Source organism: Diadema setosum, chromosome 19 (assembly GCF_964275005.1).
Source record: "Diadema setosum chromosome 19, eeDiaSeto1, whole genome shotgun sequence".
Taxonomy (NCBI): Eukaryota; Metazoa; Echinodermata; class Echinoidea; order Diadematoida; family Diadematidae; genus Diadema; species Diadema setosum.
Genome location: NC_092703.1, coordinates 13491556 through 13518816, shown reverse-complemented (window position 1 = coordinate 13518816; position 27261 = coordinate 13491556). Strand labels below are relative to the sequence as shown.

The 27261-nt window shown below is 39.3% G+C and overlaps 2 protein-coding genes across 2 annotated transcripts in view; one reads left to right on the top strand and one right to left on the bottom strand.

The window, feature by feature from the left end:
• Positions 1-5898, top strand: part of LOC140242501 (dynein axonemal heavy chain 5-like) — a 93531-nt gene extending 87633 nt beyond the window's left edge. Inside the window, exons 70-74 of the mRNA XM_072322237.1 lie at positions 568-731; positions 1449-1565; positions 2748-2963; positions 3601-3762; positions 4175-5898. Coding sequence (XP_072178338.1) covers positions 568-731; positions 1449-1565; positions 2748-2963; positions 3601-3762; positions 4175-4498 — 983 coding nt within the window. The 3' untranslated portion in view covers positions 4499-5898. The remainder of the gene's footprint in view (positions 1-567; positions 732-1448; positions 1566-2747; positions 2964-3600; positions 3763-4174) is intronic.
• Positions 5899-9980: 4082 nt separating this feature from the next.
• On the bottom strand, positions 9981-26067 carry LOC140242281 (synaptotagmin-like protein 5). Its single transcript, XM_072322026.1, has 8 exons — positions 25750-26067; positions 21770-21907; positions 20821-20988; positions 15194-15375; positions 12584-12848; positions 11716-11957; positions 10757-10965; positions 9981-10129 (listed from the first exon to the last, which is right to left on the bottom strand). The coding sequence occupies exons 1-8, from the start codon at positions 26065-26067 to the stop codon at positions 9984-9986; spliced, it is 1668 nt and encodes a 555-aa protein (XP_072178127.1). The 3' UTR covers positions 9981-9983.
• Positions 26068-27261: the final 1194 nt, after the last annotated feature.

Below are 27261 nucleotides of genomic sequence, written 5' to 3'. Positions count from 1 at the left end.
GCACCTTAATGCTCTTATCTTTCTCAACTGACAAAATTTTCTCACATTTCGCACAGCCAGAAGCTAGTGTGAAAATAAAAGCACACAAAAATGTTTGCGTGACATATGTTCCAGTAATGAATGTACTGATTCCACTGAATCAAAAACATGTGAAATTCATCTTATTCAGCTGAGCGTGACAGTACGTTTCCTATGTGAAAATATCCACTTCTACAGTAGATCCTGTGTGAGTGAAATAACTATTGTAGCCTGCAAATTGCCAACTTTTTTGTGCCTGTGTATGTTTTTGAATCTTATGCACATATCGTGTAAGATAAAGAGAGTGCAATTAATGCAAGGTAAAATTAGTTACCATCACAATGGTACATTTATTCCTAGTCCTTGTTTTGATGATTCATGTAATTAATATCAGTGGTAGTAATAGTGCATTGTAATTACCAGTAATAGTAGTAGTAGTAGTAGTAGTAGTAGTAGTTGTAGTAATAGTATGATATTTGTGATAGTATAGTACATCTTTACGACCTGATGTGTATCATGACCCATTCTTCATATTTGTCTGGAATTCAGGTCCCTCCGTGGCATCGGTCAACGGCACCCCTTTACAGCCAGTGGTTGCTTCCATGGGTGTCTATGCCAGCGCCAGCCGCTCATTGCTGAAGAGCAAACGTGAGACAGAGATCTGGGAAATCTGTCACAATATCATCGGCAAGATTCCAAAGGGTTGGAACAGGGTGAGATGAAAAAAAGCCCCCATCCAGGCCCTATATATCCCCTACCCAATCCCCCCCCCCCCCAATCGCTCTTAACCTGTATGCTTGTATACACACTGTGATGCATCCCCCCTTCTACAAGGTGCTACATAACTTTTCTTTACCACATGCCAAGTCGGGCAAGCAGGTTTTCAAATCGGTGCAGAATACTTGGCTGAGCATAAATTTTGCTTGCCCAAAAAGAATGCCCCAAAATATGAGAAAATTATAAAGAAAATCACTTGTATGTGTAAGTGAAAGGCTTAATAAAAGATGGTCATTTGAATAAACAGCACATTTCATATTAACTAGGTTAAACTCATTCCAGTAACAACTTGGTTCTATCGAATGTTGGTGTTACATTGGGGCTTCTTTAATTTATGTACATGTAAGTGTTGGAAAGTTGTTGAAATGAAATTTATGTGCGTTCCATCACTATTAAAACTTGAAGCACTATCAAATTAGCTATGAGCTACATTCATTTCTCAATCTCTCGATGCTGTGCACAGCCACTAAGGAGCACCAAGTTAAACATAGTTGTAATGGTGTGTTTTAAGTCTTAGAAATCATCTTCAGGTGCTTAAAGGTTTGGTGTAAATAGGGATCAGGTTTGAGAATTTGCCCAGTGGAGCAGGGCTGTCTAGGAGTAGACTCCTTTCACACCTGAAATGTTTCCCTGTTCGCTGTGGTAACCTGCAGGACTACATCGCAGAGAGAGTGCGCAAGGCCGGTGGAGACACGCCCTTCAATCGTTTCGTGCTGCGGGAGATTGACCTGATGATCAGGCTCCTCGTCGACCTCAAAGCCACCTTCAACGTAAGTCTTAATGCGCAACAATTTCACGGTGGGCATGGTTGCTGCTTATTAGCCAAAGTTTTATGTTGCTGGATGTAGCAAGGCTAGGGTGCAAGAAGTTTCCACAAGGTTTAAAAGATGGATGTGGGGAGGGAGGCAGATGGGCAGAGCTTTGCAAAGGAAAGATCAAGAGAGGAACACACGTGATTACACAAAGCAAACACACACGCGTACGGTGTATACATGTTTACACTGTGTATGTGATACAATACACTATAAAAGATAGCACAGGTGGAACGCAGTGCTATGGTCAAGAGCTGAAAAATGTAGAAAGATACTGCATACACTGTATGCCAAATATTTCATAAATCTAATATTTTGAGAATCGCAGGACAATTTCACAAGTGGTAGATTTCATGACTGAGAGTTGGAGCTACAGAACCAGAAATGAGTATCATCCTATTTGAAGTGAAAACTCAATATTATCCCAATCTGGATATGAGATACAATGCAGTTTGACATACTGTAAAACAAGGAATGTTCGCGTGCATTTTAATTTCGCGAATTTCGCGAGCGCCAAGATTCGCGAAATTAAAATGCACGCGAAAGTTCTTGTCTACACTATATGCATTGAATGCCAGTGGCAGTTTGCGAAAAATTCATGCCGCAAAAAGGGCTGTCGGCTCCAATTCGCGAAAATTTCATGCCGCGAATATATCATGTTTTACAGTAATTTGACAAATATCGGTTGACTTGCACAATTAAAAACAAAACAAAACATAAAACCCTTGCAAAATGTACACATTATGTAAATTGGAATAAAAAGAGGGAAACGGAGCCACAATAGAAATATTTTCTGGTACATTTCATCTTTGAATTTGCTTTACTTGTATGTTGAGGGGTCATTGAGTCCTAGAAATAAAGACATGAAGTAATTATAAACATATTAAAGAGAGCAATGAATAGAGAGAAAGAAGAAAGAAAGAGAATAGCAGGGGGAGAAAGAAATCAGCGGAGACATCAAGATCAGGCTCACATCATTTATTTATTGGTAGATGTGAAGATTAGAGACAGGAAGATGTACAGACCAAGGTAATCGTCGTGGTAACTGGTGTTTCATAGAGATGCAGTCACATTAACCCGTGGGCACACTTGGTAAGCCAAGACTAACCCTGAGTTCCTCCTCCTCATCGACCACCACAGAAACTGAAGACGCTGTGCGAGAACCCCAACGAGACGTTCGGCGACCAGATGTCGGAGCGTCTCATCCACATCGCCGACGACCTCTTCCACCACCGCATCCCGGAGGTCTGGTGCCAGATGTGCGGGGACTCCGCCCCGCCCCCGAACTGGACCCTTAGCCAGTGGATGACCGACCTAGCCCAGCGATGCCAACACCTCGAGAGAATCATCATCCAGGTGAGTGAAGAAACATTTGGACTTGACCCTGCAAGTCTTGGAATCTATTAAAGTTCCTTGATTCTTTATTAGATACATGTATATCATCACAAGCTAACAACTGGACATTACCCCCTATGCTGTTTATTACGTCCTTACACAACTGATTTTACAGGCATTTCGCATGATGGGTTCATTTCATGCACAACGTAACAAATGAATTTCATATTCACAAGAGTTTAAGGCATAGAATTAGTATACATTGTACATGGTAATTGAGGAGATAGATTGGGAGTAGACCCTACGAAAGGTCAGCAAGGTCGGGCCATGGTTCAATAAAAATATGTTTCCCTTTTATGCAATCAACAATAGTTATTTGGCATAAATCATCAAGAGTGGGTACATCATTGTGGCAAGATATTGTCTGAAAGTAGCATAACACACTTAGCAAGTCAACCTGGGGAAGAAAATGCAAGTTTTAAAGGCATATGACCGTTTACCTGGCTGCAAATTGACTTTCATATTTGCTGTCACTATTTCAGTCTTGTGTTGTTCCTGTGGGAAAACTGTGAATAATGTATGATACTAGTGAAGAGGGAAAAGGGAAAGCACATGTTGTACAGAACACTATGTAATGGCTATTCCTATTTGTGCACAGGGCCGAGACAAGTTTCCAGCCTACTGGCTTGGGGCATTCTTCCAGCCCAGGGCCCTGCTGGCCCTACTCAAGCAGGACGCCATCAGGGCCTACGGGCACAACATTGCCCAGGCAGAGCCGGTCGTCTTCCAAACAGAGATCACGGCCAGGGACAAAGATCATGTGAGTTAATTCTCTTATTTTCCTTACTTCGATTTTGGGCTGGATTTGAAATTACATTAAACTTGGTTGAATTGAAGAATTTGATTGATATGGCAGTGAATACGTTAAAACATTATTTCATCTGTTAGTGCTGGTGAATTCTGTAATCTGATTGGACAATCAACCACGCAATACATGTATATCCCTTGTTACGTGACTGAGGTCACTACCCACGTTGTATTTTGTGTTTTGCATTGTTCAAGTTGTTCATTTGCGTGCATCACAGCTGCACTCACTTAGAACTGTTACAATTTTACTACCAGCTAACAACACTGTACTGCAGCAATTTGTTTAGCATCTTATCTAGCATCTTATGATGGGTTATGATTTTTTGATAAAAGAGATAGACTAACCTAAGCTAAACTGTTCACAGGTGCGGGACCCCCCTCAAGAGGGAATGTTTGTGTACGGGGTCTACGTCTGGGGGTGCTCCTGGGAGAAGACGACAGGGGAGCTGCAGGACTGCCCTCCCCGTCACGGCGCCACCCTGCTCCCCATCATCCACATCACCTGCCTGCCATACAGCGAGAAGCCTGCCTACAATGAGCAGCGGACCAGCGAGATGTACCTCTGCCCCGTCTACCCCAACCGCGTCTGCGCCCGCAACCCCATCTTCCTCATGGACGTGCGCCACGACAACATCTCGGCATCAAAGTGGGCCCTGCGAGGCCTGGCCGCAACCATTCGCCCTTACTGATTACCCCCTCCCACTCTTGTGTGACACCACAATCCCCCAAAGTTGGAGACGAAGTAGAAGTAACTTGGTCTAGAAACCTCCTCCTACAAACGGAACTAAATTCATTTTCCCCGCAAGCCCCACTGCCAACGAAACAAATTGACAGATATGACGTTGCGAAGACAAAGTGCCTGTCTTTGGATATCAGGACAAGAAACATCAACAAATTTTACCATGCGAATGAATTGGTCATTTATGACCATTCAACCATTTCCAGAATTATTCAATATCACCAGCATTTTTCACTGAAAAGAAGAAATTGTCTTCCTTTGCAGATGAAGAGTGCGATTGTGTAGGATTCTCCTGTACCATTTAACTGTAGCATTTGGGATTTTACATGGAAGAGCTTGAACCACAGCTGCATGTTACCTATAGCCTTTAATAATCTAAGGCTTTTCAAACACACACACAAACACTTTCGACTATCACACATATACATGCATGTGTACATATGTACCATTATATGTATACATTCATGTAGCATGCATTAACATGTACATTTAGTGCCACATATTCTGTTCAAATAGTGCTGTATGAGAGTAGCTACACTGATGTGTTGATTTAATTTGATATTTATTTTTGCAGAGACCAATGTTCTGCAGTGATTTACTATTGTGAGTAGGCTTTTAAAAGTGGCCACCTTTAGAATCCCTAAAGAGAATTGCGTAATTCTTAGAACTCCACTAGAGCTGGAAAAGGCATCAATATGTGGCAGCTACAGGCATTCTAGTTGCACACTTTAAAACTGTTCTTTTAATGCAGATGATTACAGTTAGGGACTGGGGTTTGTGTGACTTTTGTGAAATCTGTAAATGATGTACCAAACAACTTCTTTTTAATATGGCAACCCAGAGTGTATACAAGTGTGTTTGATCTATGATAGATTTCATTATGATTATTTATTTGAATGCCACTTTTCTTTTCTTTTTGAGGGCAAGAGGGTTTGTTCATGATATTGCTGTACACAATTTTGTATTGTATCTGTACATTGAATGTATTCCAAATTTTAGAATTTATCAGCACTCCTACCTGTATATTGTCTTTTTTTTATTGGATGCAGTGACTTGTACACCCGATTTCCTTGATTTGTATATAAGAGTTGGTATGGTCAAAATTTCTATGTAAAATACAGTGTGTGAAATGTGTTGGAATAGAATGCCTACAAAAAAGACGCAAAATTATGGCTTTCAGTATAACATCATGATGCCCACCAACAAATGTATTGCAGCTTTATCGTCTTGAAATGCTGTACTGTTATCTTCCAGTGTACATTATAAAACCAAGTTGTATTGCTTCATCAGTGTCCGTCCTCTTTTTCAATATTTTCCAATAAATGTTCATGGAACTTATTCGAGAAGAAAGATACACTGTGTTTCGTCAAGTGGTTATTGTTGAAGAGTGGTCGTTGTAGTTGAAAAGTCTTCCACACTTAAGAATTCTGTTGCATCACTCCACTCCACTACTACATAGGCAAAGGTGGACACTAGAAGTTAAATATATCCCCTGAATTTATTCTCTTAATAACCACATATTTCTTTCTCATACCAAATAACATAACAAGATATCATCTCATACAATACAAAGTACGATACAAATACAATACAGTACAAATACAATACACCACAATACATTTTAAAAAGGCACATATGAAAGAGTTGATACCCGGAAACAAGAGTACATAAATAGAAAGCACTTCAGAGACAAGGAAGAGAAATGAAAACATGGAGAATGAATTCTTCCAATTTGAATACGTAGTACATCGCTCTCCTAATAACTTGACAGTAACCCTCTAACCTACTTTTAAAGATCACAGTCATAACTCGGGCATGGTATACTTCACGCCGTCACCGTAGTGGGTACATTTCCCACTTCCATTATCAAATACATTTTTGAAAAATTTTCTCAGATTGAATACGAATAATCATATCGGAGCCATGCAGCAAAGTTCGGATATAGTAGTTCACACATGCAAGTATAATGAGCTGATGGAAATATGGGCCATCTACTGGTTTTGTTCATCAAATATACATTCCTCCAATGGAATGAGTAACTATCATTATCTATCACTTGGTTGTATTCTATGGCAACTCTTGTCTAAAACTTGGAGCACCTTAAAAGAGTAGTTTGCACATAAATGTTTAGGCCTCGACACCCAGTTTACACAATTTTTTCCTTTTAGTACAACAGCTGAAATATACGTAGCTCAATGGTTACATACTTGCATACATTTTAGCATTCATCAGGATACAACAATTGTTCTTCTTTTTTAAAATTCATATTGAACACCATATCAAATAAATACAGCTCTTTTTTATAATTGCACATAATTGGAGCATTTTCATCCCTCATGATTACATCTCATTCATGCTACATAAAGTTACAGTCTGTAGCTTATATCATGCAGTAAAGATTATACATGTAGTATTTACTAGTAATCATATGACTACCTCAAAGTACAGTAAGTTGAAGGCGTCTCAACAAGTGTCTACAAGGATCATGTGAATGCAAAGTATGCTGGAATGATAAATGGAAGTTTTGCCAGAACAATGTCTATTTCAGACATTTTCATTCTCAAGGGGGAAGGGGGAACAATCTGTAAACCTCAAACACAGTTCATGTGATCTTAACTTCTGAAGCACAGGTATTTACAGGAGTTAGCTTCACCACTGCAGTAGCATCGCTTGCCATATACCGCTATCTCTGCATTAGATTAAAAAATTACATTTCATATTTTGATCCACTGCTGCTCCCACGTTGTTATTACCCCAAAGAGTTGATGCATGATGCCACCACTCTCCCCATGGTCATCCACCTCTTCATTTGACTTAGAGACATTTCTAGCATCCGATAAACAAACCAAAAAGCTATTCACATATCCCTTTTTTGCATCATCTAGCCACAATCCAGTGTGAAAACCCACTCAATCGACAGGAAATGTCCATACGATTCCACCAAACAGCCGATGATTGACCTTTATGCAGGCATCAAAAGGTTTACAGACAAGGTTTATTTTTTTTTTCCACTTTTACTTGACCTTTCACCTGACCTCTATACTCTGCTATCCATTTGCTGCAAAGAAAAGGTGGTGGGAAGCCGGTGTAAAGCTCAACAAGGCAAGAGTTAATTCTAGAAGGTTGTGTGGGTGTATGCATAGATTAAAATCTAGCTATACTGAGCTGTATTTCACCTCGCATTCCTGTGGTTATTTCCAATACTTTATCACTGTGACTATTTTCAATCTTATATCACCATGATTATTTTCAATACTTTATCACTATGATTTTTTTAAAAATCTTTTATCACTATGACTATGTTCAATCTTTTATCACTATGGTTATTTTCAGTCCATATTCACTACAATCAGACTGTACTTCCCTCTATAATCATTCTACGCTGACACATGTACTATTCATTACATCTTGCTCTCTGCTATTATTCCTTACCCTTTGCATAGTGCATTAAATATGACCCCACAGTTGTCATTTGTACACGTTAAACATTCACTGGACTACAAGTAATAACAACATCGTCAAAAATTCTTGTCAAATGAGTTGTAAATATTTTGTTCCTACATGTAAGATGAAATAACTTAACAAAGAAAGAACACAATAATTTGTTGTCAAGGAAAATCTTGGGGGGGGGGGGGGGATTCTACGTACCCCCTTTTCAGCTAGATGATGCCAGATCGGCTATTCATAACAATATTTCAAATGCCACATGTCCCTTATCACAAATATGTTTTGTAACTATGGTAGAGTACTGGGACAGCTTGGCAGACTGCTTTCGCATCTGAACTATATAACGACATGGTGCAGGCAACCTCGACAACAAGTACAAAATGCAGCGGGTGGAAATTACCATACATGTCTAGTTTATTCCTCTCAGCTTGAGTTTTTAATATTTTGGCTTAGATACTGAATCGCTGAGTTTCTTGCTTTATGCCGTCCATGCAAGCTTCACAGTTATCTTAATGATTTGTAATATACAAATTCAAAATTGGACTTATTATACTAGCTCACCGTGGATGCAATTGACTGCAAGACATTCATACATCTCCTCCTCACTGGCCAGGTGGTAATGAGGATAAAGTGCCCTGCCCAGGGGGTACTGTTACTACTGCTGTTGCCAACAGATTTGAACTGAGGACCTTACGACTGAGAGTCCTGGGCATAGTCCACAGAGCCACATCAGCTCACTAGGTAATATCAGACATGAGCTGGCACTGAAAATGAACCCTGTGACTGAAGTGTGATCACCCCTGCACTCAGGGTTGAATATCCCCACCAGCTTGGATACTTTCATTGACAAAATTCAAGCACCTTGACATTGAGAATTCATACGCTTACAGCGCAAGGACAACCAAACCCCACAAGTGCTTGGTCCTAGATCGATTTCGTTTCCTGCAAAACGTTGTCGATCAAAAGTACTGTAATATCTCTCAACATTCTACTAGACCTTGGTTCTTCCATCCTCAACTGACCGACGCATTAGTACTTAAAGTTCATCGATTGCCAAGCATCTAAAATGACACTAGGGGAAAGAAAAAAGAATAAAGGCAACCTTCTGCACTCGTGATAATGCCTTTAAAAATACAAAAAGCAAAGTTCCACTGCTCATTGCACAGAATTCGAGGCAATTTAAGGAATCTGTCTTCGACAGATTTTGTCGTTCGTGGTCAGTGCCATCTACAGAGACAGAAAGTGAAAAAGGCTTGGTATGGAAGAGTCCGACTACATTGGCTACGTTTTCATTGCTCATATCGTCATGACTGGCTAAGACACTGGCTTACTGGTAGTTCTAGTTGCTACTAAAGTTGAGATCCAGACTTTTCAGGCTTAGACCAGTTGTATTTCAACACACTTCCTCTCCATGTGTGACAGTCTGTTGCAGACAATAAAAAAAAATCTGTGTGGTTGGAAGCACAGGCCCTTTTCAAAATCTCTAAAATACATTTGTGTTTGCTTTCTAGCTCTATCTACAAAACACTTTCTTTTTGTTTTGTATTCTTTATAAATTTATGCATGCCCATCTGATGCTTGTGTCCATATCACACCAGCATAAACCAGCTAGAGAAAAAAAATAGACTAGAACAAAATAAGTTAAAAACTCATCCATCTTGCCATCTTCTGCTAATAAGGATGGGTAAAAATCTGTGGCTAAACACCCAACCCTCTATTATCAATGAAAACAATTAATTAAAAACCTAATTAAAAACCTTGTGCTTCACAGTGGAAGAAAAAGCAATACCATTCTCCATCTATTTCTTTCGTATATTTGCTTTTTTCTTATAAAAACCAACAACAACAAATGCTGATACCTCCATCATCCCCCTGGTAGACGGAGATTGCTTATCATGGTTAAAAAAAAAAAAATAAATAAATAAAACTACTTGATTTCAGTCTAAGGTTTTTACTGCCCCCTGTGGTCGTCATCTGCCGCTCACTGTTCATGTCTTCTTATCCTTCTGTAGGGAGGGTCTGAGGGTGAGGCACGCCTCCACCCACTGGTTGTGGTTGGCAAGCATCTCCTCCCACAGCTGGATCTCCACTCCGGTGGAATCCTGCCAGCCCACCTCGCGACCGTAGCTCTTACCTGGAGGCGACGAATTGAGAATGAGAAGATGCCGTTATTTTCATCATCACGTTTCGATTGGATTGATATTGAACCAAATTTTGGTTTGAGGGAACACTACAGTTAGTTATTTCCAATTGATACCAGCATTCATTAGTGGACTCCCATTATAATGAAGGACTCAGGGCTGGTAATTTTCTTTTGTTATATTGAAATTTTGTTATTACCAAACAAATTAACAATATCAATGAACATAGAGCTGATAATTTTGGAGCCTACATTTTAACTTCGTAGTAACTGGAATTTCGCTAAAATTTTGCTGAAACGGGAATGCATTGTATTGGAACTTTACCCTCTAATTTTTGGTAGAGCATGTCCATTCTGATTTCATTCCTACATTTCCAACATATATTCCTTCATGCAGAGGCCTGCCAAGAAATGTACACATTATAGTGCTTCAGCGAAGTATTGTGACAGCTCATGGCATACAACCATTGCCCGTACCAATCCCTGGAAATAATCTATGAGTAATTTTGTGTTAAACTACAATTGTGCCAATACGAATCATTCCATAGAGACAAAAGATGCAGGTTTTGGTTTTTTTGTCATTACCAACAAGACAGAGAAAGAGGCGCTCATCTTCTTTACCTGTGCCATTCCCCAGGCGGATTCCGCCCATGAAGGGGCTGGTCCCCACGGGCTCGTGGTCCCAGATGCCCACCTCCAGGGCGCGTTCCTTCAGGATTTCCTCGGTGATGTTGGGGAAGTCGAAGCCCTGCTCGTAGACCGGGTTGATGGTGTTCTTCATCACCGACGTCTTCTTCTTGCCCCCCTTGCTTCGGTCCGGCTCCAGGTAACTGGACGGGGGAAGGTTAGTGGATAAAGGAGTTGAGTAACATGCCATCTACAATTGTAATAACATGCAACTGTATTTGTTCAGCTGGACTTGCTTGTGAAAATCAAGGAGAAAACAATTTTGTAACTGATCAGAGTTACTTCTCCGGCTCTGTCTGGCTGGCGAGCATGCACCCATGGTAGGCAAAAGGGTCATGTTACTGCCTTCATTTTATAGACATTGAGGAATATTCTGTATCACCTACTTGCATATTGGTGATAAGTTGTGTCCCTTTTTTCCCCTTTTTTTTCGCTCTTTTTTATGTTATTATCATATCACCGGGATAACCTGAATCTACATCACTGCATCTCATCTAGTAAAACGCTGAATATTTCACAAGGTTTTTATTTTCCTGTATTTCGCGAGTCAGGTGCTATTCGCGAAATTAAAGACATGCGAAAATAATGACTCTCATCCCGATATGAATGTGATGCACACATGCACATTTCTCCGTGCAGTACAATACTCCACGAGTCGCGAATTTAACCACTCGCAAAATCGTTTGGAAGTCCGAATTCACGAAAATTTCAACTCACTAAATATATGCCAAATCAAAAGTATCAAAAAATTAAATGGCAAATAAATGATTTCACAGAGAAACACTGAAACCAAATGCTTTTTACACATGGAATGCATGTATAATACAAATAGTTTTTTAGGTCACTTGAAAAAACAAAAAAACAAAAGAGAGCCACTGACCCACGTCACTTACAGTTTTACGTAGGGATTGGCTGACCCGTTCGGACGGGCAGCGGTCAGATTCCTGGCTTCCTTGACGTGGACCTTGAGGGTGCCCCCCACCGGATTGGACTTCTGCCCCTTCTTGGGCTTCCGCTTGGACGGGGTCCCCGTCTCGTTGGCGTTCTTGTTCTCATCCGTCGGTGGCGTCTCGAACATGAGGGCGATGATGATGTCGCCCTTGTAGGAGATGGGCTTGGCATCGGACGCGGGAGCCTAAGCAGAGGGCGGAGAAAGCACAGAACGTGAATGCGTTCAGTCCGCACATTTTATTCATTTTTTTTTTCCACAGACCTGATGTACAAATGTAGCATCTGTCTGTATTATCGTACATGTCTTACGTTAGAAAACAGATAATAAATTTAACTCGTGTGAAAAAAATTGATCTTTTACAAAAAAGATGCCTACACATGTAAATCAAGTTTAAATTGACCATAAAATGAAATATGAACAAGCTGAACAAAAGAACACTTTCATATGGAATTCAGTAGTGGAAATGTGCTATTACATTTTGTCAGGAATTGACTCCTGAATGACCTCATATTTCATAAAAAAGCAAGCGGTAACATTTATGCGTACACCCTTGTATGCATTGGCTACGAAACAAAATCCAAAATTTGGAGACAAATGTGACATATATCTTGAGCACAATTTTTCATGAATAGTGAGCAAAAATCAAAATCGAAGCATGTCGACATGTAAGGCAGAAGCTTTTATTTCGTCACTTATTATTGTTGTATCAAACACTGTAGCATACACCACAACACTTCAATTGAAAAAGCTGTGACCACTACAAAATACAGAATCCTATGATATCTGGTGGGAGCTTTCCTCTTCCTTACCCTAGCCTGGAGTTGATGCCACTTCATCGGGTAATTGCTGAACTGAACCGCGTCAAGAGACAGCGGCACCTCGCCAAGGAACATGTTGTGCCCGAATCGGTCGTAGTGCCACACGGCGATGCTCAGGGTGCGGGTCTCGAGCTCACTCTGCGATATGTTGTAGCGCAGACTCTCGTCGTAGTGGGGATTAATCGTACCCTTGCGCATCTTAGTTTTACGTTTGCTGTTCTTCGACTTGTCGGGCAGCAGGTAGGTCTTGACATATCTGCAATGTGTAATTTTCAAAAAAATTTTGTTTTCTTTTCTTTTAATTCCAAAGCATAGAGAGGAGACTGGAGAGAGAAAGACAGAGTAACCCATTGAGGATGGACTGATTTTGCTATAACACGCATTTCCCATAGACACCTGCCCGAGTATACTCGGGACTCATCCTCAAGGGGGTTAATATTTCTGTTTTTTTATATCTTCTAAACATCTCATCATTTTCTGTCTCCATATCATATGGTTCATTCCAACACACACTTGCTCCTGATTGGTTAGAAGTCTGGACTTAAAGGTACACAAACCCACTATTCAAGAGGGCGCTGTTTCATGGAACCATGCTTATGCATCTGTCGTATTCAAAACGTCCGATTCAGGACTGATTCTTACAGGAGTGTGTTTAAAATGGTCCAAACAATGTCAATCTCAGTTTGTCTACTGCAAACATACATTGTACAGATCCTTCAAAGACTGTTAGCTTGCGAGTGAGCAGCAGAAACTTGCTGGTAAAATTATGAGCCTACTTTGATCGAAAGTTAACTTTACAATGTCAATCATCACACCATCCAACGGCGCTCTTTTGAATTCTGGGTCCCTATACCTTTAACCCATTCCCTGCTAGATTCTAAGACCTTCACAATTTGTAACAGACCCATTGGGTTTCTACAGACAGTGAGTTTATTTTGTGCAAAGACTTTGTGGTGACCTCGGCCAAGAAATTCCCACAAATATCTTCAGATTGATGAGAACAAAATTCTGTGCAGATAAAGGTATGGTACACAATCTACGCTGCACTATAGGCTGCCCTGCAGAAGCCAAAAATCACAAATAAAATAACTGACAGTTTCCCAAGCCAGCAATTGAAAACCAACTCCAGTTACTGACATACCATTAACTATGTCAAAAATGAGTTAAACACTGCACAATACTTTTCACTTGAATGCCAAGATTTCACAAGATACTTGCATGAAGGAGTGACTCCCTCCCCCCACGACATCAAATATTTTCAGCTAAAGCCATTTAAATCCTCTCTTTAGACACACCTAGCCAGAATCTGATCGTGCATCGAAAAAAACAACAAAAAGTTGCACAACTAGTGTGGAAGGAAATTTGAGACCGTAAAAGTTTCCTTGTAGTGTTTGTTAAGAGTTTGTTAAGTTTTGTTTCTTAAGATTTGAGCTTAATCTGAAAATCCCTTCACAGTGGATGATGTGGAATATTTATACCATTTTATATCCCATTTATGGTTCCATTCATTGCACAGAGCACCAAATGGGGTGAAATTAAGCCATTAAAAAGACTACAAACTTTAAAGCCTCTTTTCTCAGCAACTTTTTCAGAGGGTACTATACTTTCTTTTCACTATTTAGATGGGTTAGGAAAGTCCATTTATAATGAGTTATATGGTGTTTCAAAGCTTAAAGGGTGTGTACAGTTCTGGTTGAGGTGAGGATTTAGCCTTTAACGTTTTGCGAGATATTCAGAAATCACTCTATGAGATGTCAAAGAGCATGCAGTTCTAAGGGGTATCAAAAGTTTATTCGATGAAAATCGGTTTTGAAATGGCTGAGATATAAAAAAACAAGGTGAAACAAAGAGATCCTAATAAAGTTGTGGCATGTCGCCTTTTATTATTAGCACTTTTTTGGATATCTCAGCCATTTGAAAACCAATTTTCATCAAATAAACGTTGAATCCTTCTTAAAATTACATGCTCTTTCATATTTCATAAGAGGCTTTTCATTATCTCACTTAGGAATGTTCAAAACATGAATCCCCACCTCAACCAGTACTGTACAGTCCCTTTAAGAGTATGCTCTTTCACAATCTGTCCGAGATTAGTTAAAAAGCCATGTCTGGCGACTGTTTTGTGGTTCTGCATTTCAGGGCCCTATATGGCTTACTAATGCAGTGATTTTTATTTATTTATTTTCTTTATGATAAGATAATTTCCTCTACATTTTCACCATCTTATTCGCATGACTATAATAGTTTCTTCTTCTGTTTTTAAACTGTAAACCAAAGTGACATGAAGGCCTTTAGCCAGGCATGGGGCTACATCTTTAGTCCCCATGATTATTGCATGGTGTACAAATGTATGTGAATCAAAGATGCCTTGAAGCTCTTGTTCCCTCATTCATGAAAAAAAAAAAAAAATGTTGCTGTCTACATTTCCGACTTCCATCGTTACCCTTCCAACAAGAAGCAGTAGGTGCATTCACACAATACTTGAATTTTACAAACTACAATCAACAAACTGCAATCTTGTGCTACAGTTGTAATACCCCTCCAAATATTTGCATTTGGGACAACCAAAGACAAACAGGTCGACGGCGCTTTGTGACTTACGGGTCAGACTTGTTCCTCTTGGCGTCGATCGGGACAAGGTCGCGGCAGCCGTCGATCTTGATCTCAAACACGTTCGTCTTGAAGTTGTAGTTGAGGCCAAAGTTGATGTCACCGGTGATGGGGTACTTCCCGTAGAACTCCTCTCCAGTGCTGTAGAGGCTTGCCAAACTGCTCGTGCTCCCCTGAGAGTGGTGGCAAACAAGCAAGTCAACACATAAGATGTCATACATGATCTTTGAATTACTCGCCAGAGTGAAATGCTGACCTATGACCCTTTGTTTCTTTGTTTTTGTTTTTTCCATATTGTGGTTAAAGTAATGTACAGTAGCTGAATAAACCTAGTTAATCTCACTGCATTTCATCACCTACTTAATGTATATGATGAAATTTACGCCCCGAAGAGCAAGCTGTAAATTCAAAATAGACTTCTTTGACAGGTCTCTATAATTTGATTATTTCATTGACTGATTGATTAATTATCTATGCATACATTGTATATCCATTTACTGACCTACTTGACTAATCAATCAATCAATCAGTTATCTATGTTTTTATTCATTTATTTGATTAATTGATCATATTATTGATTCATTTTGTTTCCATTTACTGGCAGTATAATACATCTATATTCATTCACATATCTAGGAATGTATTATCATATATATATATATATATATATATATATATATATATATACATTCATATATTTCCTATCTTTTATCATTATTCTTCTTCTTCTTTTTTTTTTTTTGTCCAGCTGTCTGCAATTACTCACTTCAATCTTAATATTTTGTCACTAAAGATTGTGATTCTGGTAAATGTTCACTGCAGCAAAGGTTTCATATATCATTTAATAGCAAAAATTTTGGAGACTGTCTGTGACCGAAATTCAAATTTGATTCACAAACTGCATTATCTGTTTGAACAGAGACAGGTACATTCCAGTAAATCTATAAAAAAACAACTATATAAATATATATATATATATATATATATATATATATATATATATATATATATATATATATATACACACACACATACATATATATGAGTCATATATAATTCTATATACTTATGAATTGTCATAATTTAGCATGCTGAGATCACACATCACTGGTAGTAATGAAGTATACTAATGTATAAATCCACACCTTATTCTCCTATTAAATGCAGTTAAGTTAAATCAAGTTAAAGTCATTGGTGTGATTTATTGGTTAATCCATGAGTTAGTGCAACTAGGATTCACTATCACAACAGGACAATGTCATTCACAGTACTATATTTACAGTTTTTGTGACAGGGTTGTAGAAGGACACACGATTAACGTTCTATATAGTGAACACAGGGTGTGCCATGGTGAAGATACACTGTACATTCATACAGGCATCGAACACAAACACTCAACCACACATTACCACGCACTCTGCCAATGTCGTTGCATGTGTCATCCAATCATCCATTATCAACCAAATGAAGATTTCTGTCACTTTTTCTCTTTCATTCAGGATCACATAGTGTAGTAGTTGTTATATCATTCTCAGTCTCTTATGAAGATGTACATCAAACACACACGCAATAACCCACCAACCGGACGCATTATCAATCCCTGCGAAATCTGAAGATAAATGACCATTATTAGTTACTGCATATTCACTCCCGGAATTAAACAAGGATACTATACAATGTAGATAGACCTGCACAATACCCTGTGGTATGTAGAAAATGATCCCTATTACACTGTTAACAAGCAAAATTGACTCTCCAGATGATTTCCAGTCAAAACTGTGAATCTTTTTTGTTGTTTTTTTTTGGCTAAAACATTCCAAGCTCATGACATAGAACCCCCCCCCCCCAAAAAAAAAAGAGAAATGAAATCACTGAAAAGCTGGAAAGTGAATTGAAATATTTACCCAATATACAGGACAGATCATATTACAGGCAAGCACTAAGTAGAGATAAATGTTTTTCCTCCAATACTTTTCTCACCAAAGTGAGTCGTTAGGAACACTGTTCAATATAAAGGTAACACATAAAATTGGTAGGAACGACACTTCGGTGCATACACATTTTGACGAGGCATTTCTCTCCATATCACACAATTGAAAGCAGAGATAATACAATGTAAATGAATTATTTGATGTTTTCATCACATCATCAGCCAGTGAATGTAAATCTCAGGACCAGTCCTGAATGAAGGTTTTGCATCACTCTGGGTTTGGTGAAGGCTGTATACCTGAACAATGATATAATATACTGGCTGCACTATCTTATTTGCTGGCCAAGGTCTGTTGATGACTTGAATACGAGGGAGAATCAAGAAAATGGCACATGTTAGATGTTAGAGAGACATGTGAAAGACTTCACAAAAACCAAATAGATTACACGTCAATAGGAAGGCAATCTGCTTTCAGGGAAAGCACGGTGAAAATCAGGTTATGATCAATAGAAGACAGTGACTGTAAAATATTCATACAAAAAAAAAAATCACTGATAAAAAAAAAGAAATGTCTAAATGTAACCATAACCATCTGAATAAATGACATATAATCTGAGTAGAAGAGTTTTACATGACAGTAAGTATTAAATGAGATTATTGTTGGATATTCACTTGAATATGACATAATGTTTTTGAATTTCATTAGCAGTGTCATCGGGCTTAATAAATCAACATGTTACAGGAGAAAAGGTAATGTATGACAGGTTCAACTTTATATTCAACAACTGATGGAAAAACAGGTCAGACACACAGACAGTCAAAAAATACACTTCCAAACTTCAGTGTGTGAGGTATTTTCAGGAAGGGAACGGAATGTTAGTACTGATCTCGAGTAAAACATTACCAGTAAGTCATTGATTGACTTTCAAGTCAACAAATTCACAAAGAAATAATCAACTCAGACAGACACAAAGTAATATCATTAAATCTATCCTCTTGTAAAATCATGTGCAAACTCATTTTGAGTTGAAACTACAGTTGTAGGTTACCACACATATTCATTTGCAAAGCACTCATCTTTTATCCATTTTTAATTCTGTATGAAGTTTCCTGTTGATTGAAAGTATATTGTTCAAAATCAAGTAGACCGTTGTACATGTAAGTTAAATCCAATGGAACAGTAAATGGCCATTAGAATCTGACCAAAAAAAGTTACAGAATGAAAAATCATTCTACTTCCAAATTATGTGCATTTTATACATATCTATGCACATCAAGTGTTAATTTTCTTCTCATTTAACCTGTATCCTTCCAGTCTAAAGCTCAGTTTCTGAAATTACCAGTTTTATAAGTGTATTAAAATTAGTCTGTGTCTGTAAGTCCATTTGTACTGTGTTGCACAGAAATATTACAGTTTGATTTATAAGATTCACACACAGTCCTGGCTGAGAATGAATATTAGTGAAGAATGATGTAAAATACCAACAACGAACAAACAAACAAAATTAGTGCATAAAGTGATACCTATAACTCTAATTCTGGTCAAACCTGTAAACCCTTTCCAATACTCTCATTCATAACCTATGAAGAAATAGGAAGCAAGGTTTAAGTAGAAGGTAATCTTGTGTGTGCTACAATGTACATGTACATGTACAGTAGATAATATGTGTACAAGGCAAAAGAATTAAGAAAGAAATCACACTATCATGATACTTGTGTTTCTTTCAAAATCAGCAATTTGAGAAAAAAAAAGGGTTAATCATGAATCTATAGTGAAGAGCACCCTTGTCAGTTCTTGTACTGGCATGTTTAAAGAGATAGGAAAGTACTATTGTAGTATATACAGTACAATATATGCCACATATCTTGTGAGTCTTATTTTTCACGAATTAATAGGGACTTCTCAACAAATTTGCGAGTGGTTAGATTCACGAACGTGGAGTATAGCAATGGACGGACTAAAAACGTACATGCACATGTGCACGTAACATTCTTGTCTGGGTCACAGTTAAAATTTTAGTGTTTACTAGATGGGCAAATAGCATCCAACTCACAAAATTTGTAAAAATAATATCCCACGAAATATGCCCCACAACATGTATGGCATATATACAATAGATTGTGTAGGTTACTTTTGGATAGTATCATGTATAGACAATTACAGGCACATTCACGCAAATATCAAAGCGGATTATGTGGCGGTTACAAGTTAAAATGGCAGGTAGTGGTGAGGTCAACTGCATTTCGTTAGTGGTCATTCAAATTTACCTGCGATCTGTGAAGTTTCCTAGCTCTTGGCTGCTCAACGACGGTAGCAGTGAAAATGTGAGAGAATAGTTTTCGCATAACAGTGGTGAGATGGAGAGAGGAATTCTCCCGCTGAATTCACAACATGGCATCACACATATTTAGCAGAGTTTGTGACTGAAATAAGCGAATGAATACGGACCCTAAATACCGAGACCTTAGAGCTGATTTAGTCTGATATACCAGACATTCTCTCTAAATGAATGTGAAGAACTCCTTTAGTTCTCAAGTAGAAACTCATGTGACATATACTGTACCAAAACAAAAGAAATGAAAATCAAATGTGTCGCCTGCCAACCAAATGACTCATGAAGTTTAAAATCAAGTTAATGGCATGTCACATTGTCATGAGACCAAAGAGTGTGTGAAATTGTATGTAATGGTAAACACTGTTTTGTTTTTTCAAGACAGTTCTGTTCTGTTCCTTTAAACTTGTATGCCTGATGATTGTGCAAGTGTGTGTGTGTTTTCTTTTCTTTTTATACCATATGAACCAACTGTGACCCAGCTGGCCTTTTAAGACCATGTTGCGAGCATGGCAAGAAAATTACACAACCGGCCACAAGGATACAATTGATCTTCATGAAGTATGTAAAATGGATCACACCAGAGATCGAATCATCACTTCTATTCCTTAAGGTGTCACTAGCTTCATAAAAGATGATAGAATGATACTCTTGAACATCTGCCATGAACCCATCAATCTGGCATTCACAGAATCCAAACAGTACCAGCATGTACATCTTAAAGTTCAATACTGGGCGATCTTCGAACATTGGGTCAAGATTTCATCGGGTGTGTGCTATCGCATCACACCCAGCAAATATAAATTCTACTGTGTATTTTCATTGCAAACAGCATATACAATGACTAGTTCAGCTGAAAAAGAAATTGAGAACTGTATATGATGTCACCCATTTCAAAGATGAAGCAAACATAGGATATGATACTTGAGAGACAACATCCCATCATGATCACTCTTGCTCAATTTATGAGAGAAACAAACCCCCCCCCCCAAAAAAAAATCTTACGTCACTGATGTTGTTTGTTAGATGCAAAACTATTAATCACTGCACAGCATGTGTGTGAAAAAAAAAAAATTGTGCTGGTATACTAGAAGCTTCAATGTCACTTTCACTTCACAAATACAATTGAGGAAAATGATGAGAAAAAAAAAAACACATCACAAGACAGAATGAACACAAAAGAAACATTTTCAAAGGAGTGAGAGTGTAATCAATTCACTTCAAGTTGGCTAAGAAATAAGTGAAATTTCTTGCAATTTCTGTCCTCCTGCTTTGGACAATTTGTCCAACGGTCAAAAGCATCTGGTACCTATGGAAGGCTTATAGATTCCCCTCACAACATTGTAGAAGCATACCAGTGTCAATGAGAAGGTCTTCCGTTTCACAACTGAGGAGCCTGAGCTACTGACAGAGTTGGATTTCTTCTTGAAGCCGAAGCCGAAGCCCGGCGACCTGGCACCCGCATCGCCCACCATTTCGCCCCCGTTATCGGCATCAGAGAAAACATCGTCGTCGTCGACGTGCTGGGATGGAGGGTTGAGGTTTGAGGTAATCGGCAAGCAAACGACAGCAGTCGGAAATACGGAGGGGTGATCGAAGAAAACAGTGGGGATATAATCAAAGTTGGATTTGATTTCTGAAGAATGGATGTCTGAGCTCACATGGGGCTCTAGAGTTGGGTATCAAACGGGGAGTTGCGATGGTGGTATCTTGGTATGGGTGGGACTAGGGGAATGGCAGTTTGTGGGAGGCACATGCTATCACAGGGCAAGCAGGGAATATCTTACAAGACAGACATTATAGTATATTGACAAGTCATCTCAGCTTAAACCGTCCAAGTGCCGTCGAGTCTACTGTTCGTCTTGTAGAGACATACAACTTTCCTTGTATCAATCTTCATAAACATTGTCCATTCCTGAATTGTTTCTGATCTTCTAAAACCATGCTAAGCACAATTCCAATTGTGTAAAATCTCAGTCTACATAGATTTAGAAGAAAATATGTCCCTTTTTAAAACAAATACTAATCATCATGTGTCTGTAATCTGGCTTCTTCAGGGCAAGAAGAAAGTTTCCCCTTTAAAGGTCTTCATTTGCATAACTGAGAAAGTCCATAGCATGAATGATACATCAAACAGAATTCTTGCACAAGGTATAAGGAGTCTCCTTATTACTTTGTTATAAAAATATAAAATGTACAGATGATAATTTTCCCTTCTTTTTGTTGCTGCTGGCTTGGCTGTATAGTGAAGATGATTGGATGTTTAGAAAAAGAAAGAAAAAAGGTCACAATTCTAATTCTCACATTCACTACATCCTCCTGCCATTCCGCTGCCAAGGCCTGCTCATATCCCGGGGGTTCCATTGCTGGTCCTACCAGCTCTTCTTCCGGGGGAGCAGTCGGCACAACTTCCCTCATTTCTTCCTCCTGAATTGGCGAAACCTGTGGTTCATGAGGGATTTCATTGGACTTTGTGGGGTTTTTTTTGTGTTTTTTTTTTCAGTACCATGCATAACTGCTTATATGCACTTTAGGTTAAGTTTGATGCAGTGGTTGCAGGCAACTGATACTGATTAAAAGCCAAAACATAGTTCTCGGAAGTGATCAAAAGTCGTTTTCTATCATTCACAATTTACTTCCAATACATTGAAAGGGTCTAACATGAAACTTACCAGGACACCATTTGCCAGGATGACGAGTTGTTTCGGAGTGTTTTGAGATCAAAAGTGTAAAACAATTTTGATAGTAGTACACAACTTTTATTCAAGAAGAGCCCTCCCTGTTAACCCCATGTTCAGCATCGTGGAAAGGTATAAACCTTGTTGAACGTAATTTGATTATCTATCGTGCCCTTGCAATCTTATCGTCCAACAAGCTGCATCAAAGACCCTACTTTGGCTGCATGCGATTCACTCCAGTGCGGAAGATTGATGGATATCGCTGTGGCCAAACTTGTCACTTATTGATAATCGATAACGAAAAATTTAGGTAGCAACACCGATGGGGTAAGCTCAGAGACTGTGGACTTCCAGCAAACCTTTTTGGCTAAATATTTTGCATCTTCCTTGTTGCCCAACTGACATTGTGTTATTACAGTGCTTTTCACACATTTCTTATGCATAAGTGAACATTTCAGAGCAAAAATCAACAGTTCTTCTAGCATATGAGAACTATGTTTTGGCTTAAGAAGATTGTGAAGGTGGTGGAAGGAGAGGGGTGAGCGGAAGGAATTAGTCTATTGATGAAGATGAGGACGCATCTGAAAATTCCTACACAGGCTCCTCTGTTGGTACACGGATTTTGGATAACAGCCATAGATGTATTCAAACCAGAGATTTTAAACAGAGATGGCCTACACAGCCGACACAAGGTGAACAGATACCAGTTGAGCAAGATCAGGTTATAATGAGTTTAAGAGCCAGGAAATAAACTGCCAAGAAGCCACGTTGAAGAGGAATAATTCATCCAGTTAATGTACAGAGCTACAGAATAAACAAAGCCAAGAGTTAGGGGAATGCACTACAATACAGAGTATGTGCATGTCATTGTTCTCTATTATTTCATGTGATATTGGTACACGAGTATATCTGGGGTTTTTTTCTCTCATTCTCACTTGTGAGTTTGATGTTATTATGATATGATAAAAAGTAGCCCTAAATTACCAATAATCAGCCATAAATGAAATAAATTGCAAACCATGTGTCTACATAAACAAAAATTAGAAGAATAGGTTATCAAAACATACACGTGCATGTACTTGCACAAATGAAATATGAATGAAGACGATTTTGAATTTGTCCATGTTGACAGCTAAAGGCCCGGTCCCACTGGCCGACGGACACAAAGCGTATGCAGAAAGGACACAGCGGACGAGCAAAATTTCGGGGATGGCTTCATCCACTTTCATCCGCTCCAGAAATTGACAAAATTGGCGAAAATTGGCGGTAACAGAACGGAAATAGAACGGACGTGGGTAGTATGTAGTGGGGATGTCAAACGGATGTTCATCGGAAGCCTAGCGGATGAAAGCGGATGGAAGGGGATGACAGCTCCGAATTGGTTACCGGAGATAATTGCGAAACGGACGCATAGCAGAAAAAGCGGATGCAGAGTGGATGCAGAGCGGATGCAGAGCGGATGCACAGGGGATGCTTTCGAAATGCTTTAGATACGAGATGCATACGCTTACATCCTTTCTATTAACGTGCTATTAACGATGTAAAGACGTTCCACGTACCATATCTTTCCTCCCTCTTTCCGTTTTTAGCTGCAGCGGATGTGAGTTGCGAGGATGCCCAGAGGATGCAGAAAGGATGCAGCGGACGTTTAAGGGATGCCGCACGGACATACAACGTTTGTTGCTCGTATGTCGCGGATTTACATCGTACACAGCGGAAAGTTCATCCGTTCTAAAAGTTTTAAGCAGCTTAAAACTTTTTGCGCGGATGAAATCACAGTGGACGGATGCTCGATGGATAGAGCGGATGAAACACGTATGCGATGGGTACACAGCGGATTCGTAGCGTTTTCCAACGGATGGCAAGATTTTTCGTACGCTTTACATCCTCTTTGCATCCATAAGTGCAGTGGGACCGGGCCTTAAGGAACTACAGATCGTACAATTGGATGTTTGTAACTAGGAAGTTAATTCGACAGGCGAGACATCCCCAGTATCTTGAAAGACTGATGGAGATTTGTGTTGTGACTATGCAAGTTGTTGCAGAAGATAACTGTGTTTATCGAACACTGAATGCCAAAGGGGGAAGACTATCCAACAGCTGATATTGGTATATGTACAGTGTACAAGGTACAGTATATGAACAGGAGCAGCAGACTGCAGTAAACAGGGACCCAGGCCTTACAAAACCTTGGATCAATAGGTCCACATAGAAAGACTGAAAAGGACCAAGCTCCAAAGAAGTACAGAAGCAATCACAGCGAGAGGATTTTATACACCCACAGAACTACATGTAATACAGCCCAATGCCACAGAGTAGACAGAATACCGATTCATCATTAGATAAAATATTAAGTTATTTTGGTATAACACACACTATTGTGACGGTACAAGACATTTCAAATGGTCGGCTCCAGTCGCCATCGGCTCAGTAAGAGTAATGCGACGAGTCTGCAGTCTGGATAAAAGGGTTTGTCAGTTTTGTTCTTCGTTCAAATCAGCAGACAAAAGGGTTGTTCATACAGCGACTCTTGGGAAAATAGTTTGTTGATTTAATGTATGTTGCCAGGGGCGGATCCAGGAATTCCGTAAAAGGGGAGGCGCCTTTACAAAATTATATTATCCTTTTTATTTCTTTTGTTTCAACAAAAAAAAAATAAAGAGGGGTGACATGTACAACCCGAGCGCCCCCCTCTAGATCCGCCACTGGTTGCATAAGAGAAAACAGAGATATTTCAGATTTTCAAGAAGTTTGATAAAAAGATTTCTTGAAAAATTTCTGAACACACAGTGTAACACACTCAACTACATGCACATACATTGCACTGCAAATAGTTATCTTTTGTTCAATTAGTTACTACCCAGAAGTATTGGAATCTACAAAATTAAAATCCCAAGAAGAAGATGAAAAAGAAGAAGAAAAAGAAGAAGAAGAAGAAGAAGAAGAAGAAAGGGCTATTCACACTGATGGTTATGAAGATCCTTTCAAATTGATATTGTATCGATAAATAATTAGGTGGATCTTTAACCACAACTAGATAAAAGGAAAGAACTTCAAATTACCTGTGTGAATCATGTGCTTGCACCCTTATTAATGAAAGCACTCAGTAATCACTTTTGCTAACTGCTAGTACATACTTTACACAGTGAGGATCATTATTTCTCACATCAACAAAATCTATTACAGCTTCTAAGCATATGTTTACTGAGTCTCCACACAACAAAACGACTTCACAGTGACATGATGTTGATGAAACAAGTGAGCACTATATCATCTTTTTTGGTTGTGTGAATTGGTGTGTGATTTCTGTGACACAGTTTGTACACGGGACATAAACCATGATTGCAAAGAAAGGCTAGTGTGCAAGAGACAGAACGAACTAAACACTCACACATGAATGGTGACAGCTATAAACTGGATGGATTTGGGGATGGTAGTACACCCGTTTAGACTACAGTGACTGTCCGACAATAACTGGTTCTGCCCGCTAGTCTAATCTAGAGTGTTGATGAAGAACCACAGCAGTCTGGTGCAGTGTAAAGAGACGGATCATCCTGCCCCTAAGAATGAGAACACACCTCGTGGGGGTTCTCTAGGTTGTCATACCTTATGAAGCATCTCTTTCCCATCTTTTTTCGACGTCTTCTTCCCCACTGGCGAAGAGACAGTGCTTCCGGTGGAGCGCGCCTTAAACTTGGGTGGCTCGGTGAAGTCGTCCGGTACCGCGACCCCCGTTGACGCCGCCGCCGAGACCTCTGAAGGCGCTGTCTCCACTTCCACCTTCGGCGCAGGGGTTGGTGGCTTGGGCGTGGCTGATGCTTCGGACTTGGGGGGAGCGTCAACGGACGCCTTGGTGCTGAGGACACTGCCAGTGGCATCTACCGCCCCCTTAGCAGCGGAGTCTCCATCCTGGGGTGAGGACATAGGTAACTAAATGTGATCAGGCCCGGATGTGGAGGTGATTATTGGGTGTGATGAGAAGAGAGGGAGTCAGCAACCAATTATCTGGTGTGGAATCCACCTACCACCTCTGGTACTCCGCCCACCGCACTGTGTTTGCTGCCCTCGTGATTATATATAGGTGATGTTAGTTGAATGATGCGTGCTGCTCTCCAACCCGCCAACAATAGTATACCGTGCAATCGCAGTCTTCCATACTGGAGTGGTGATTAGTCAAACCATGCAGGCAAAACCACGACAACCAATCTAAGATCGTCTTTTCATATTCATGTTAGTATAGTGCCAGTCCGTTAAACCATCAGCCAGGAATGGGGTTAGTATTGTGCAGGATATGTATAAGTGGATTGAGTCGCCAAAAAGAAAACCTGTGATGTATATAATGTATCAAGCTATTCATCCGTGGTATATTATAACTCACACCAATAGAAATAAATTCCATATCGAAATGAAATATACAGTATCCATGATTGGTCATGCAATTGGGTAATAAAAAGGTTTCGTGCAATGAATGAATGAACATGCTTTCTAATAATAACTGTAATAAGTGAGCGCAACTGTTTTATACAGGAAGATATTTGAAGCCAAGTAATAAAGAAACAAAATTCTCCTCTTTCAAGGAGTGTTCCATTGGTGATTTGTGTTTGAACCATGATACTGCTGTTAGGAGCTCTTTCAAACACTTGCAACTGAAGTGATGACCTTGTATTTCCTTTCTAAACTGAATGATTGCACAGTTATCTGATTTAATATGTTGTGTAGATAAGAAAAGCATGACTCCAGTTATAAAACACTGCCAAATTAAGAAACTTCCATTTAAGAGTCAAAAATGTATTATGTCATAAAAACAGGATCAAGCTTGAATGTACAAAGAGGAAAAAACACCTTCCTGAATTATTGGTTCTCACAAATTGAATATAGGACAGCTTATCCAGGCTATGTCATGAAAAGTGTACAGTTTGAGATGTCTTAGTACTGACCTTGAGAACATAACAGTAACTGCATGGAAATGCTTCAGGAAACTACTTTTATTTCAGATTATACAAAAGCTGAGGAATACATGGTGCTATGTGAATTCTTCTGGATTGCAAAAGTAGATGTATATCATAGGCAGATGAATTATGTACGGTCACAGACTTAGTATATACTGCTGAAAACACC

Coding starts and splice junctions, on each gene's coding strand:
- LOC140242281 (XM_072322026.1), bottom strand. CDS start 26,067: ATGTCCTCACCCCAGGATGGAGACTCCGCTGCTAAGGGGGCGGTAGAT. Junction 15,376..20,820: donor AGACCTTCTCATTGACACTG/GTATGCTTCTAC, acceptor CACCACTCTCAG/GGGAGCACGAGCAGTTTGGC. Junction 10,966..11,715: donor GCCAATCCCTACGTAAAACT/GTAAGTGACGTG, acceptor TCCCCCGTCCAG/TTACCTGGAGCCGGACCGAA.